The sequence below is a fragment of the Ovis aries genome, chromosome 2 (assembly GCF_016772045.2).
Source record: "Ovis aries strain OAR_USU_Benz2616 breed Rambouillet chromosome 2, ARS-UI_Ramb_v3.0, whole genome shotgun sequence".
Classification (NCBI taxonomy): Eukaryota; Metazoa; Chordata; class Mammalia; order Artiodactyla; family Bovidae; genus Ovis; species Ovis aries.
The window spans coordinates 169644465-169659583 of NC_056055.1; the positions used below are offsets into that span (position 1 = coordinate 169644465).

At 35.1% G+C, this 15119-nt stretch overlaps 1 protein-coding gene across 1 annotated transcript in view; it reads left to right on the plus strand.

Annotated features, from left to right (window-relative positions):
- The window catches only part of LRP1B (LDL receptor related protein 1B), a 2196232-nt gene that overhangs the window by 1572026 nt on the left and 609087 nt on the right, over window positions 1-15119 (plus strand). Inside the window, exons 36-37 of the mRNA XM_060411151.1 lie at window positions 2609-2743; window positions 3309-3438. Of these exons, the coding sequence (XP_060267134.1) occupies window positions 2609-2743; window positions 3309-3438 (265 nt within the window). The remainder of the gene's footprint in view (window positions 1-2608; window positions 2744-3308; window positions 3439-15119) is intronic.

Below are 15119 nucleotides of genomic sequence, written 5' to 3' on the forward strand. Positions count from 1 at the left end.
ATATACTAGGCACTATTCTAAGTGCCAAGGACAAGACAGTGAACAAAATGAAGTCCCAGCCCTCAAAGGGATTATATTTCTGTGAGACAAGACAGATGCTAAACAAACAAACCAGTAAGTATGTAATGTGCTTGACAGTAATACATGCTGTGGAGAAAAATAGGTCTGTAAGGGAAATGGAGCATGACAAGGAAATAATTTCTGTAGAGTAGTCAGGGCAAATTTCAGTAAGATGGGAAATATTTGAGCTAAGACAGAATCATGCAGATAGCTAGGGAAAGAACATCCCAAACAGAAGAAAAAGTGATGGAAAGAAATTTAGACTGGACAGCATTTGGTTTGTTTTAGGGAGAGGAAGTTCTTGTTACTAAAGCGGGGAGAGTGGAAGGATAATAGATGGGAGAGAGTTGAAGGGTGTGGGTGGATCATGAAGGAAGGTCTTGGAAAGGAGCTCTACTTTTACCTTAAATGAGATGGAAAATTATTATCACACTGAATTAAGAGTAGAGAAATTATCTTACTGAATTTGAATAGGGTGACAGTGGGCCCTCAGTGGAGAAAAGGCTCATGAGGAAAGGGAGACCTGAGACCAAAGTGGAAGTTGGACTTAAGTTAGAGTCTTTTGCAGTACTTCAGGTAGGAGGTAATAATGACTTGGATTACATTCTAACCAGACAGTATGAGAATGGTGATGGATATGATTTTAAAGAATAAAAAGAGCTAAAATATTTGGTAATAGATTGAAGATGAGAGTAGTTGGTGATGAATTAGATGTGAAGTATGAGAAAAAATTATTGACAGCATAAGGTTTTTAACCCAAGAAACAAAGGATGGAGGTGCCCTTCATCATATCACCATGGCAAGGGGAGCTGCCACGTGGAAGACTGCAAGAGAAGCAGTGTTTCAGATAGAAATCCAAAATTTGTCTTTCACAGTCAGAGATGCCTTTTCTTATATTCCAGTGGAGATACAAAATAAGTAAGTGGCTATATGGGTCTAATGTTTGCAGAAGAGAGTAGGGCTCTTCATATAACACTTAAGTATTTATGCAAAAGTAGGGTTTATTTTGCATATTTTTTGGAGAAGGAAATGGCAACCCACTCCAGTGTTCTTGCCTGGAGAATCCCAGGGATGGGGGAGCCTGGTGGGCTACCGTCTATGGGGTCGCACAGAGACGGACATGACGGAAGCAACTTAGCAGCAGCAACAGCAGTGCTTATTTTTGTTGATCAGTTCATTCCTTCAATCATAAAAATATATCAACGGATACTTTGACAAAATGGGACAGATGAAACAAGTCCTTACTTTCTAGATATGTATATGAAAATGGTATCTCTGCTCTGATACAAGCATGTATCTGACTAAACCATTGTTGCAAACAGGGGCTGTTTGGAATTTTTCCCCAGATAGGTAATAGAATTTAGACTATATTTCATTTGAAGCAGAACCCCCAAACTTACTGATAAATGGCTTTTTTATACTAATTGCTTTTTCTTTATTTCCATAGCCTGTCACTATGCCAGATGGAAATTATATTGGTCTTAAAGGATTTGTTCTTCATTAGCCATGTAGGTCACAACACAAAAACTTACTTAGTTGGTAGCAAATTTATTATTTAATGATTTGTCCCCAGTGTCTTTCTGGTGGCTGTATTTAACATCATTGATCCATAATTGCTACCCTTTATGCATATGCATGCACATATATTTCATTTATAGTCTTCAGACACATTTTTCATTCAAATATTCAAAAAGCACTGTTATTTAAAGACTCTATGATAGCACAGAGCCATTCTTCAAGTGTTCGTAAGCCCATTTTTACAATGAGAGTTTGAAAAAGAATGCATAGGGTTTGTAGTTGACATTTGGGAAACTAGTACCTCAGAAGGAATAATTGGATGATAAGGTACTTTTAAGGCTTTACACATTTTGAATAACTTTATGTTTAAAATACCCTTGACATAATTGAAATATCCTATTTCTTTCCATTCTCTCTCTACTTTGAGACTTTGTTGATTATCTCCAGTAGTATTCTTATCATATGACATTAGAACAGATGTTTCTAGAAACACTGTGGTCCAAAATAATATGATATGATATCAAAATTGTAAATTCATGGGAGATAAGTATTTATGAGTTTAAATGAATAGGAAAATGAAAAAAAATTAAAAGGATGTAATAGGCTATTTGCACATATATTTTAAAAATGCTTTAGAAAACATATTTGACTAGGTTTTCCCATGTGGTTTTAATACCCTTCTTACCATTTTTATTAGTAAATTTTAATGAAGAACATTTATACTCTGGTACACCCAGGATGATAACACTCAAAATGCTGATGTAATGTGCTCCTAATACATATATCCCTGATGCTAGAAAAAATTGAGGGCAGGAGGAGAAGGGGGCAACAGATGGTTAAATGGTTTGATGGCATCACCAACTCAATGGACATGAGTCTGACCAAACTCTGGGAGATAGTGAAGGACAGGGAAGTCTCGCTTGCTTCAGTCCATGTTCAAAGAGTTGGACAAAACTTGTAACTGAATAACAACAAATACATATATCAATACATTCTATAGTGTATGTATGTTTGTTTGTTTTATCAATAGAAAATGATACCATCTACTGGACAGACATGGGCTTCAATAAAATTAGCCGAGCTAAAAGAGATCAAACTTGGAAAGAAGACATCATTACCAATGGTTTGGGAAGAGTGGAAGGAATAGCCATTGACTGGATTGCTGGTAAAATCCATGGCTTTCTGTTTTTGTTTTAAGCCTATATTGTTAGGGGCTCAATATGCTTCATAAAAATTCTGTTTCTGAGTCATCACAGGTTTTTATTTGTTTGTACTTCTAGCCACAGGGATAAATGGTCTCGTTTGCTTTTGGTTACACTCTTTCTAATACTTTTGAGCCTTTGTATAGGTGTTTTTATGTAGAAGTAGATTACATAGTATTAACTTTGCTCAACTCACCTGAGTCCCATGAGGCTGATAAAAAAGTATTAGAAGTTGTCTTTTGCCTGAAGTCAGTAGGAAGTGAAAATAGAGCTCTTTTTCAGGTGAGAGAAGTTTCCATTTACTTTTAACACACGAAAGTATTATATGGGTTAAAGAACAGATGTGTGAGATTAAGAAGCATTTACATATTAGTTTATTTATAGCTTTCTGCTTAGTGTACCTATTAAAAAAGAATGTAGGAGGTAAATGATTTCTTTATGGTTATGTGAATGTTTAGAAAGTTAATTTTAGCTATAATTAATAAATAATTTTTCTCACAATTATTAACATTTCTGTATTTCTTCTAGGTAACATATATTGGACAGATCATGGTTTCAACTTAATTGAAGTTGCAAGACTCAATGGCTCTTTTCGTTATGTAATTATTTCCCAAGGCCTGGATCAACCAAGATCTATAGCTTTGCACCCAGAAAAAGGGTGAGTTTAACATTTACATATATTTGGGGATTTTAGGTGACTTTTCCAAAGTTTCATTAAAAGAAAAATCTGTACGTTGATATTAATATTTATTTGTAATCATAATGTTTGAAATAAATTCAGTATCTTACCTAAGTGGAAGGAAAAGTTTGTTTTCACTTTGTCATGTGTATTTCAGTACATATTTGATGGGCTTACATTTAATACATGTATTTATTTATTTATGGCTGCACTGAGTCTTCATTGCTACCTGCAGACTTTCTTTAGATGAGGCAAGTGGGGACTACTCTCTACTTGCAGTGTGGTGGGCTTCTAATTGCAGGGACTCTAGGGTGCCTGGGCTTCAGTAGGTATGGCGCATCGGTTTAGTTGCTCCAAGGTATGTGACGTGGAATCTTTCTGGATCAGGGGTCAAACCCTTGTCCTCTGCATTGGAAGGTGATTCTTAACCAATGGACCACCAGGGAAGTCCTTATGCAGTTCTTTAATGTGTGTGTAAATCCAAATGAGTACACCAGTGTTTTTCTAGATTATTCATTTAAAGTTCTTCCCTAAAACTGTTTATGTGTTTAGAAGTCAGTTTTTGTGTGTGTGTGTGTGAATGAAGTAACCATCTGATAGCCAACCTTGTTCTTCAGTATTTATAAAGCTTCCGTTTCTATTTATGTATTTATAATTGTTATAGCAACATGTTCATCCCAAATTTTTTCCTTCTTCTTTTTAAGTTACAGATAAGTATGTCTACCTGTATAATTGAAAGTTCCATTTTTCCATTTGGACAACCAAACTCTACAATCTAATTAAAATTCTACAGTCTGAGTTTCTATTAATAGTTTCAATTAAATAAACTGAGTTTCTATTACTAGGGGAAAATCTTGAGATGAATTTCAAAGAGAAAATATGACACTTTTGGTATCCCTCTCACATATCCTATATTCAGTATACCAGAAATCCTGTTACCTTTGGCTTCAAAATACATTTATGCTTTACCTACTTCTCCCAGTTTTCATTGTTTCCACCCTAGTCTGAGTGAAATCACTCTTGCCAACATTTCAGGACTGTGGATTACCATCTTCTATCCTTGTATTCCTACAGTCTATTCTTCATGTCACAGCCTAATGGTCCTTCTCAAATGTAAGTGGCAGTAACTTCTTTGCTCAGAATTTACCAGTGAGTCCTCTTTCACTCTGTTTAAAAGTTTATAACAAACTTTAAATTAGAGTGTTTTTGTTGCCTTTTAATGACTAAATCATGTCTGACTCTCTTATACCCAATGGACTTTAGCCTACCAGGCTCTTCTGACCATGGGATTTCCCAATCAAGAGCATGGAAATGTTTGCCATTTCCTGGGCTACCCAGTTGGCTCAGGGGTAAAGAATCCACCTACAATGCGAGGGATGTGGGTTTGATCCCTGCATTAGGAGGATCCCCTGGAGGAGGGCGTGGCAACCCACTCCAGCATTCTTGCCTAGGGAATCCCATGGACAGAGGAGCCCGGTGGACTACAGACCATAGGGTTGCAAAGAGCAGGACACGACTGAAGCAACTGCACACACGCATGCACACATTTTCTTCTCCAGAGTATCTTCCTGACTCAGGGATTGAACCCACGTCTCCTGCATTGGCAGGCAGATTCTTTACCGCTGAGTCAGCAGGGAAGCCCAGAGTGATATTATTTCCTCCATTTTACAGATAAGGAAACTGATACCACAATTAAAATATATTACTCTGTCATTAACATAATGTATGGGAGAGTTATATTTTCTAAATTTCAAAGATTATGCTGCATTATATATGTATGTATGTGTGCTACCTGTTACATATACACATAGAAGTATTGCAGAAATGAATAACCAAAAATATCAAGCATATAAGAAAATAGGCTTAACAGAGTTTACAAAAAGTTATAATAAAAATTTAAAGACTAGAACTATAAGTGAAAGAGAGAATAAACAATAATGACAAAATACTGGAAAAGCTAGATGTTTTAGAAAATATTTGAGTTGGATCTGACTTGCCCTATACATTCTCTTGCCTACAACTGCACATTCATGGACATTTGCCAGTACACATTAAGAATGTTGAGGGAAGGTATAATTTTGTTTAGTTCCAAGCATAAAACACATGAGTCAATTTAGTGTGTCCACATCATACCTGTAAACTTGAATATAAAATTTCCTCTTCCAGTGTGAGGGTGGTTCAGATGATAAAGAATCTGCCTGCAATTCAGGAGACTCTGGTTCAATCCCTAGGTCAGGAAGATCCCCTGGAGAAGGGAATGGCAACTCACTCCAGTATTCTTACCTGGAGAATTCCTTGGACAGAGGAGCCTGGTGAGCTATAGTCCATAGGGTCACAAAGAATCAGACATGACTGAATGACTAAGACTGACTAATGCAATGACATTAAAAAAATATCTTTTTCATTTATACTTTATAATAAAGCAGTGAATCAGTATACCCTCAATGGAAAAAATAAACCTGATCAATTGTTGGACTATATGTAATTATTTTGAAGGTAGGAACAAATATAATTTGAATGTTATGAAATATTATAGATACACAGGAAATGGGTCTGTTTGAATAATATGATTTCTTCCTATCATATTTATAATAAGCCCAGTGCTTCACTTTATTCTAGAAAACATCTTGTGCCTGGACTATTATTGATTTATGCAGTTCAATTTAACAGGCCTCTTGCTGCTAACTTATCAATCTTTAGTTTTCGCTTGCATTTCTTTTGAAGCCGAGTTTTGCCCTCAAGTTGTTATTCCAGACTTTCTTTTGTTAAGTATATTTTGTACAGTCATCTTAGCATATAACTATATCTATTTCTCCTTAGAATGATTGAAGACATCAGGCAAAAACTCTGCATATACTTCACTATTTTATCAGTTTAAGTGCTATGCCCAGCCAGCAAGGTCATGTCAAGATGTCTCCATCTCCTCCTCAGCCTTTAATTCAGTACATGTTGACAAAACAGGATGATGGTGTGAAAGATACCAGTAGACACTGTAAAGTATGATGATATAAATAAGGTGTAGCTTTTGTTCACAATGAGTTTTCTGTTTAAACTTTTAAACAAGTACAAAATTTTGTCGGAAAAGTAACTAACATAATGTAAAGTAGAACTATAATGGAAGCACCAAAAGACTATATTGATATAACTCAAGCTTAAATCTGATACCTACATTTCATGTTAAAGTGAAAACTTTTATATGACTGTTATAAAACTACATTAAATTTTCAGAAAACACATAGCTTATGACTGGTGTAGGTAGTAAAAGTGAGGGTAGTAGCAACTGTGGGGAGGAGACATGAAGAAAGAATGTTTTTGAGATGGAGTAGAAATATATTGTATAAATAAGAAATAAAATAAATAAAAAATTAGTAGTGGCAAAGCAAAGGACATTGCCAAGAGCAAAAGTATATAAAGGACATGTATGGAAAAGTAGTTAATGTAGGTGGAAGATAAGTTGGGGCCGGAAAATTGGCAATTGGATTCCCCACATTTAAAAAATATTATGATGACTCCATCCCCATTTTACCAAGTGAAACACAAACTGGTCCTGGATCCTTTCTCCTAAGCCTTCCCCATGACCTCAGAGAATCCACATAAGCAGAGATCAGAAGTACATTGAGGTTGTTGCATTCTTTAAGAAATTCTTCGGAATGGTTCTTTATCCTTCCAGGAAGGATGTTATGGAGGAAGAGGAAGGATTCTTTTTCTGCCCTCATATCAAGAAAGAGAGACAACCAGAGACCAATATATAAGTGGGAAACTAAAATAAATATAAAAGTTGTAAATGGAAAAGTTGTGTGACTTTTTTCTGCAGGTTCTTAAGCCAGGAGGAGTCAGATCAAAGCTGGAAAGAGGGAATAAGATTTTAAAATAGATATGAGATTTAAGTTTGGACTTAGAAAGATCTGGTCTTTTATGCATGAGAATTAATCTTAATAATATCATTCTGTTTTTTTAACTAGAATTGTCTTGGAAAGCTTGGATTCTTCCTGAGATAGCAAATTCTGGAGAAGAGATAGCTAGTAGAGCATAAATAGAAGCAAGAGCAAGAGTTGGATAAATATAGAGTCATTCCTACTTATTCCAACAGAGTTCAGGTTCTGCAATAAAAAATGGTAGTGGATGAAATTATCCAAGGAAGACTACAGGAAAAAAAGTCTAAAGACATGAATGAAGAATGTTTACAAATGGAGATAAAATGATTACGGGGAGCAAAAACAAAATTAGCAATAAGGCAAAAGAAATGCAGAGGAAGAAGCCATTTCAAGTACTCAGAAAAATCACTTTCATAGAAAGCAGGACAAGAGAGTTTTAGGAAGAACTTCAAATGTATCTGCAAGAAGGAGATCGAGAGACATAAAAGCAGAAAACAGGACATGTAATTGGTGAAAGGGATGGCATTTTTAATCATTATGAATTTCAGGAAATTGATAAGAGAAGAAGCCAAATATAAAGAATTAATAAGTGAAAGATAATTAGAAAATAGAGCCAGAATATTTAGACTACAGTGACAGAAACATGGACAATGAAGGAAAAGAGTCAAAAATAGAAAGTGTGTTGAAAAGATAGTAGGGCATAAAGAAACATTTTTCTTAGTATGGGACCAGGGAAGTATTGCACATATTCATCAGCTGAGGGGTGAAAGAAAATGTGTGTAAAGAGGAGACAGATTCCAAGGAGCTTAGCAGTAACCTTGGCAAGGAAGAAGCAATAGGGTGGATAGGAAGAATGGAGGATAGCAGATGGACAAGATTTGAATCTTAAATAAGGTATCTCTGAAAACAGATCCTGGAATGAAAATTCAAGTCAGGTAGAAGTCAGATAAGAAAGGGGCCAAACAAAGGTTCAACTGTGAACCTTGGAAAGTTTTGGAGGGTAGACCTCACTTAGCAAGGGAGCTTGACTTCGAACTCCCAGCCAGTTATTCACTGGATAGGGCAACCCTGGGGAGATATACATTCCCAAGATTTCTTGCTCTCAGCACCACTTGCAAAGGAAGATGCTAGTAGCTGTCCTCTGAAAAAATGTTGCCTATATGAGTTACTGAAAAGAAAAGGACACAGTAGCTGGGCACTGGAGTGCATAGAGATCGCAAATAGGATCAGAAGGTGTCTAAACGCAGCACCAGTGGTGTCCATGACAGTTTGGAAGGTCAGTGTGGACATTTCCTACCTTTGATATCTTTTGAAGCATCTTGATCTCAAATGCTATATTGCTTTTGGTTATTGGGAAGGTTAAATGAGGTAAATTTAAATAGGAAGATTATATTAGGGAAAGTTCTCTTCTATTTTGGGCGATGGAATGAATGAAGGGGACAGAGTACATACACCAGTTGTTCAGTCACTCAGTTGTGTCTGACTCTTTGTGACCCCATGGACTGCAGCATGCCAGGCTTCCCTGTCCTTCACCATCTCCCAGAGTTTGCTCAAACTCATGTCCATTGAGTTGATGATGCCACCCAACCATTTTATCCTCTGTCGCCCCCTTCTCCTCCTGCCTTCAATCTTTCCCAGCATCAGGGTCTTTTCCAGTGAATTGACTCTTCATATCAGGTGGCCAAAGTATTGGAGCTACAGCTTCAGCAGTAAGAATATACCAATAGAATCTATTTTAGAGGTTAAAATTAGTGAAATTGAAGAACGTTATAGATGATATACATAGAATTAGTGGCTATAAGTAAATAGGTAGATTTGCTGAAATTATTGTGGCAAATAGAATATGAATAAAAAGGATTCCAAGCAACATGTGTCCAGCTTCAAAGAGTTTCTAGAAACTAATGAGGTATTTATATGACCTTGAGTAATAGTGCTTGGTAACTTAGCAGTAGAAAAATGATGGGAAAAATAACCCCAAAAGGGAGCAGGTGATAACACAATCAAAGTTGGCAATTATAAGGGAGTAACCATGAGTTGCTAATCAGGAGATGAGGTCTAGAAATTAGTGATAAAATGGAATGAAACCAAGAACAGGAAATTAGAGTAATGTAGGGTTGAGACAAAAGAAGATAGATGTAAGTCCCTGAAACAGAAAAGATGAGGAAGCATGAGCTGAGATATTCACCAGATCAACAACGTGAGTCATAAGATCTCTAAGTATGTCATCTTGGAGGGAGAATATGGCAAAATTGTCAGCTATCACGACTGAAGTGACTTAGCGGCAGCAGCAGCAGTAAAGCAATTAAATGGATTTAGGTGTTTAAATGTATTAGAGAGACTATTTGATGGTAAGGGGAAATGAAATATACAAATTCATAATGTGAATGTTTTGAAATCGTGCATATAACCTCAGCGAAAGCTGTTTGTTTTTTTTTTTTTTCTCCCCTTACTTAAATATACTTCACTTTTATTCTAGACACAATGGCATCCATTTCTTTGGGCATCTCATTGAAATTACTCTTCCATTCTATCATCTTTAACTTACAATGAAGATTTTCCCTTTGCTTTCAACTAGGCTCAGATCCCTCTTATTTGAAAAGAAAAATGCTGCCCTATTTCTCTCTGTATGTTTACTTCTCTAGTTCTTGGAAGTAAATGTCTCATCATTGAATTTCTGAAATGAGTTTTCAGCTTGAGTTCTTTCTAGGAATATCTAAATTTATCCATAGCCAAATCCAGATTTTTTTTTTCAGGTTTCATGCTGCTTGCCTTCTTAACATTTTTCTATTGGTTATCCACTCAAGAGTTTTGCTCTGGTACCTTCTTTAACTTGGAGTTTTACTGTTCTCTCTGATCCCTTCCATATATATATATAGATTTTTCTCTTTTTTTTGAGCACTGTGTATCTGTTCTGGGCATACTCATTTAAAGCTTTGTATGCTATTTTCTCGCTTGATATATTTATCTTCTACATATATTTTCATGTTTCTAACTTTAATCATTGCATTACATCCAGTATTTTATCTTCATTCCTTTTATTTCTATTTACAATTTCCTTTAGAAATGATTTATTTTAATTTCAGTGACATCCCACTTTCACGAAAACTTTTCCATCTACTTTCATATACTACATCTATTTTTCATCTACTTTCTGTCCTAACCATTGTGTCTTTTTGTGTTACCATGGTTCTTTTGTCCTGACAAGATTGAAACTTACTTTACACTTTTCACAGGTTTTCATCAACTATTTCCATCTGTCTGTAAATCTTGTCATTCTTTATCTCCAGCTGTCTCTTAAGTTTTCCACTTCTCTCCATTGTGAGTCTGAGCTTAGAGCTGACTTAGCTGGTGGATCTCAGTAAATACTTTTGATTTATTAATTTTGAGCCTCCGCTCCCCACAGATTCACATTTCATCCCTCAAAAAAAGAAATCTTTGACATAAATAGCCATTTTAAATATTATTTCTCTATCTTCATTTCTTCTTAAAAACTTTTCTTCTGTATTACTGCATCTATAGATATTTTTCAGGATTCAAAATTGACTTGATATACCTTTTTAGTTATTATGTTTATTTTCAGGAAATGTTTATTACTGCTTGGAAATATTAGTGAAAAGTGTCTTCCAATACCTTACCTATATGCTTACTGATGAGTTTAGAGGAGTGGGGAAAGGGCTTATCAATGATTGTTCTGCGTAAAAGTTACTCAAACACCGATTTCCAGGTAATATTACATAGACATATAAGTGTCAAAATTCATATCATAGGAATGAAGTACAGCGTTTAAATATTCTGCCTAAAGTTAAAAAGTGGCAGGTGTCCTTACCAAAGGAAAAGGTGAACCATAACGGAGTAAATCAGCTGAATCCAAAATATAAACGTTCCTTGAAGAGTGGGGCATGAAGCCTGATTTTGAACAATGGAGATGAAGTCTTTTAAAGTGTAGCCAAATGCAAAATAGAAAGTGTATATGAATTTAGTTTAGCTTGAAAAATCAGTTTCTCTCCTCCACTGACTCCCTTTTTCTTTGGTAAGGCCTCACTCTTTAAAAAATAAAATGTAATCTCTTTATGCTAAAAAGTGTTTTTCTACCTACAGCAACAACAACAAAAGATGTATAGAAAGTCACAGTGTGATTTCACAAAAGCTAGTTAATCTTCCATGATGTATTATCTCTAAGTGAAGCACAAATACCCTATTTCCCCCCGCCCCCCTTTTAGGCACTAGGATCTACATTGCCTATCTTAATTTAGCTTTATATCTCTATGAGCATAAATAACTTTCTGAAAAGTGTTTCTTTCCATGGCAAAGACAGCTTTGTGTGGTATCTTGGTATTCAACAAGTACATCTGTTAAATGGTCTTTGATTGATTACATATATGTGTATATATATATATATATATATATATATGTGTGAGTGTGCGTATGTGCATTTTGAATATGTTCAATAGTATATAGAAGGTCTTGAATTACAGTTTAACATCTTTGAAACAGCAAAAGTATAGCACAGTTTAACACCATCTCCTAAAGTATATTTTGTATCTGAAGTCAAGATGACATATAATAAAGAAGGAATTAACTTTGATTTGCAATAGAAATAATGATGGAATCAGGGTGCTAGTTCATAATATTAATATTCCATGATGGTTAAGTAACTCAGAACTACCACAATAATTCCCCAAATCACATCCACCTTTTTCTATTAATACACGACTCAGAGAGAGGCATATTAACAAATTATAAGGACAAGTGAAAGAAAACTGCTGTTTTATTTTCCATTAGGAATTTTCTCCAAAATTCTACTGCAATCACTCTTCTTTCAAAGATAGTTATGTCTTACCTGTTTTTTTTCCCCTATATGTTTCTCATTTCCTCACCTCTAAACACAAATCTTAGATCTTACCTCTCCCACTGAAAAGAAAACAGAAGGGCCAGAAGTGATCAAGATGCCCTCTGCTTTCATTGCAGGTACAAGCTAGTGAAGGAGAAAGCAAGCCCAGAAAGGTCATGGCACTTCCTTTTGTAAGAAGGAAGCCCTGGGCCAGACTACCAAAGCCCTGTTGAATGGAGACCAGTGATAGCTGCACAAAAAGTATAAGACCTTGTTTCTAAATTCTTAAGAGATCCAACCAGTAAAAATGTGGTAAAGGGTAAAAGAGAAGTTTAAGATATTTCTCTGTTTGCTTATTGAATTCCCTGTTTGTTTTAACATGGGATATCCAGGGCAGGTTGATATTACTGATATATAAGATGGTTTGGGGGTCATGAAACCAATTAAAGTTTTCTGTATAATATTTTAAGAATTCCAAATCAACTCATGAGCGCTAGAAGTCTAGGCTCTTGGAGTCTGTTAAATATTTCATAGGAAAATGCATATATTATAGGGAACCATCAAGTGTTATAAATTGAGAAAACCAAAAGGGAATTAAAAAATGGACCACTCACTCAGGAAAACAACTGTTAACCATATAAATACAAACTAATATGTTTATATATATATATATATACACATATATATATACATATTTATTAAAATGAAAGGATGAGAAATAAGGCAGGGTATAAATAGATACATAAAATAAGGAATTAAATACAAACCTAACATGTTATGGAATTACAGATGCAATGGAATGTTTTTTTCTAAAGATTTTTTCTCCATATTTCTCCACTGTTGGCTGGGCACACACATAACTGTTTTATATAATTACTTAATATTGCAAAGTCAGTTCAGTTCAGTTCAGTTGCTCAGTTGTGTCTGACTCTTTGTGACCCCATTGACTGCAGCACACCAGGCTTTCCTGTCCATCACCAACTCCCAGAGTTTACTCAAACTCGTCCATTGAGTTGGTGATGCCATCCAACCATCTCATCCTCTGTCGTCCCCTTCTCCCCCCACCTTCAATCTTTCCCAGCTTCAGGGTCATTTAAAATGAGTCAATTCTTCATATCAGGTGGCCAAAGTATTGGAGTTTCAGCTTCAGCATCAATCCTTCCAGTGAATATTCAGGACTGATTTCCTTTAGGATGGACTGGTTGGATTTCCTTGAAAAGTCAAGAAGGAATCTAATGTAAAACTTAATGATAAAAAATAATAGAACAACACCTGAAGAAACAGGTCTTCAATATTAAGAAATAATAAAAATATTTCTAAGTTGAAACAGAGACAACAACCAAGATGGCCTGTATCTTTATTTGCTTAGAAAGTTCACCTCTGAAGTTGTTTATGGGGAAGACAACTTCTCTCACCATAGCACTTGCCCAGTTTTTGTATTGAAGCCCCTACTTTCATGACTTATAGAGACTTAAAACTAGCAAGTTTTAAGCATTCCTGTTAACATTTTTCTCAGGTAATTCTTTATTTGCCCATTTGTGTCTGCCATTAAACAGTGACCTTCATAAGGGTCACTGAGTCCAATTCATCTCTTACCAGTTCCTGGCACTTAATAAATACCTATTTAATCCTTGCTGAATGAGTGAATGACTGCATTGAAAGAATACTTTTGAGAATCATCCACCGAACCACTATAAAAAATTAGAAAGTAGTATTCAAGGTTATATTCTCTCTAGACTCTCTTTCTTTGAGCAGAGTGTTCCAGTATCTGTGGTTGCATTCTTTTTACACTTTCAGGAGCCTCTAATAAATAGTAACACATAAAAAGTGATTTGGGATTGGCATGTAACACTTTGTCAAAACAAAAATTGCGCACAAATGAAGACAACAGGAATGTGAATAATCCCTCTAAGGAACAGAGGAATATACCGTATTCCTCATAGAGGATGAAGGATGTCAATTCACATATTCATGAAATGGATTGAAACTTTGACAATACTTCATTATTTTGCTTGTGCTTTGGCATGAAGTTAGAGACAGATATATTGTCCTATGAGGCATACAATTAGCATGTGTTTTCAGTGATTCTAGTGATACTGCTCAGTTACTATTCCTGACATATAAAACCCTCTAGGGCTTTTGTCTTTCTTATTTTTACAGATAAACTAACACAATATTGAACTCCACTCTAGCAGAGGACAGAGTGACATTCTTGATTCTCTTTTCAACCAACTGCTTATGTTAAGAGATTTATGTGATATTCATTTTTTGTACCAGCATGGCAATTTTTGACTATTTCAGGTTTTCTCCAGCATATCTGATAAAGTATCTATATTATATTCTCTTAGGGAAAGGATAGGACTAGAGGAAAGAGCAAATTTATTGTAAAAATTGCAACCCAGATCTATGCTCCAGGGAAAGAGTCAAAGAACCTTAAAAGAAAATGATTGATTCAAATTAGAGGCATTTCACTATTTTTCATATATTTAAAATATAAGAATCATATTTAATACTATGTCTGTAACAATTTAAACATGTTCATTCTTCTCTTACTCATATTCCTTTATTCTTTCCCAACCAAATTTTGAGCTTAGTTTTCCTGTTAGCCTTATTTCCACCAAAATATTTTTTGAAACTATTCAAAAACATTTATAGTACCTTACAAGTATATTTTTCAGCAGAATCTAATTGCTGTGTAAAAATATTTGTTTTCCATTATTAACACACCTGTGTGTAAACTAATTCTGTGACCACTACAATTATAAATTTAAAAACCTTTGAGGACTCAACTCTACCCAATAGTCTTCTACCTATTACTGAAATATCAAAAGTTAATTGGAAGTAAACTTGTAATATGTATTCTTTGCACATATTCCTGTAAAGAACTTCTATGTCTAATTAAGACAATAGGGATATTTGTGTTATGAAGATTTCTGATATTAATAGTGTTTCTA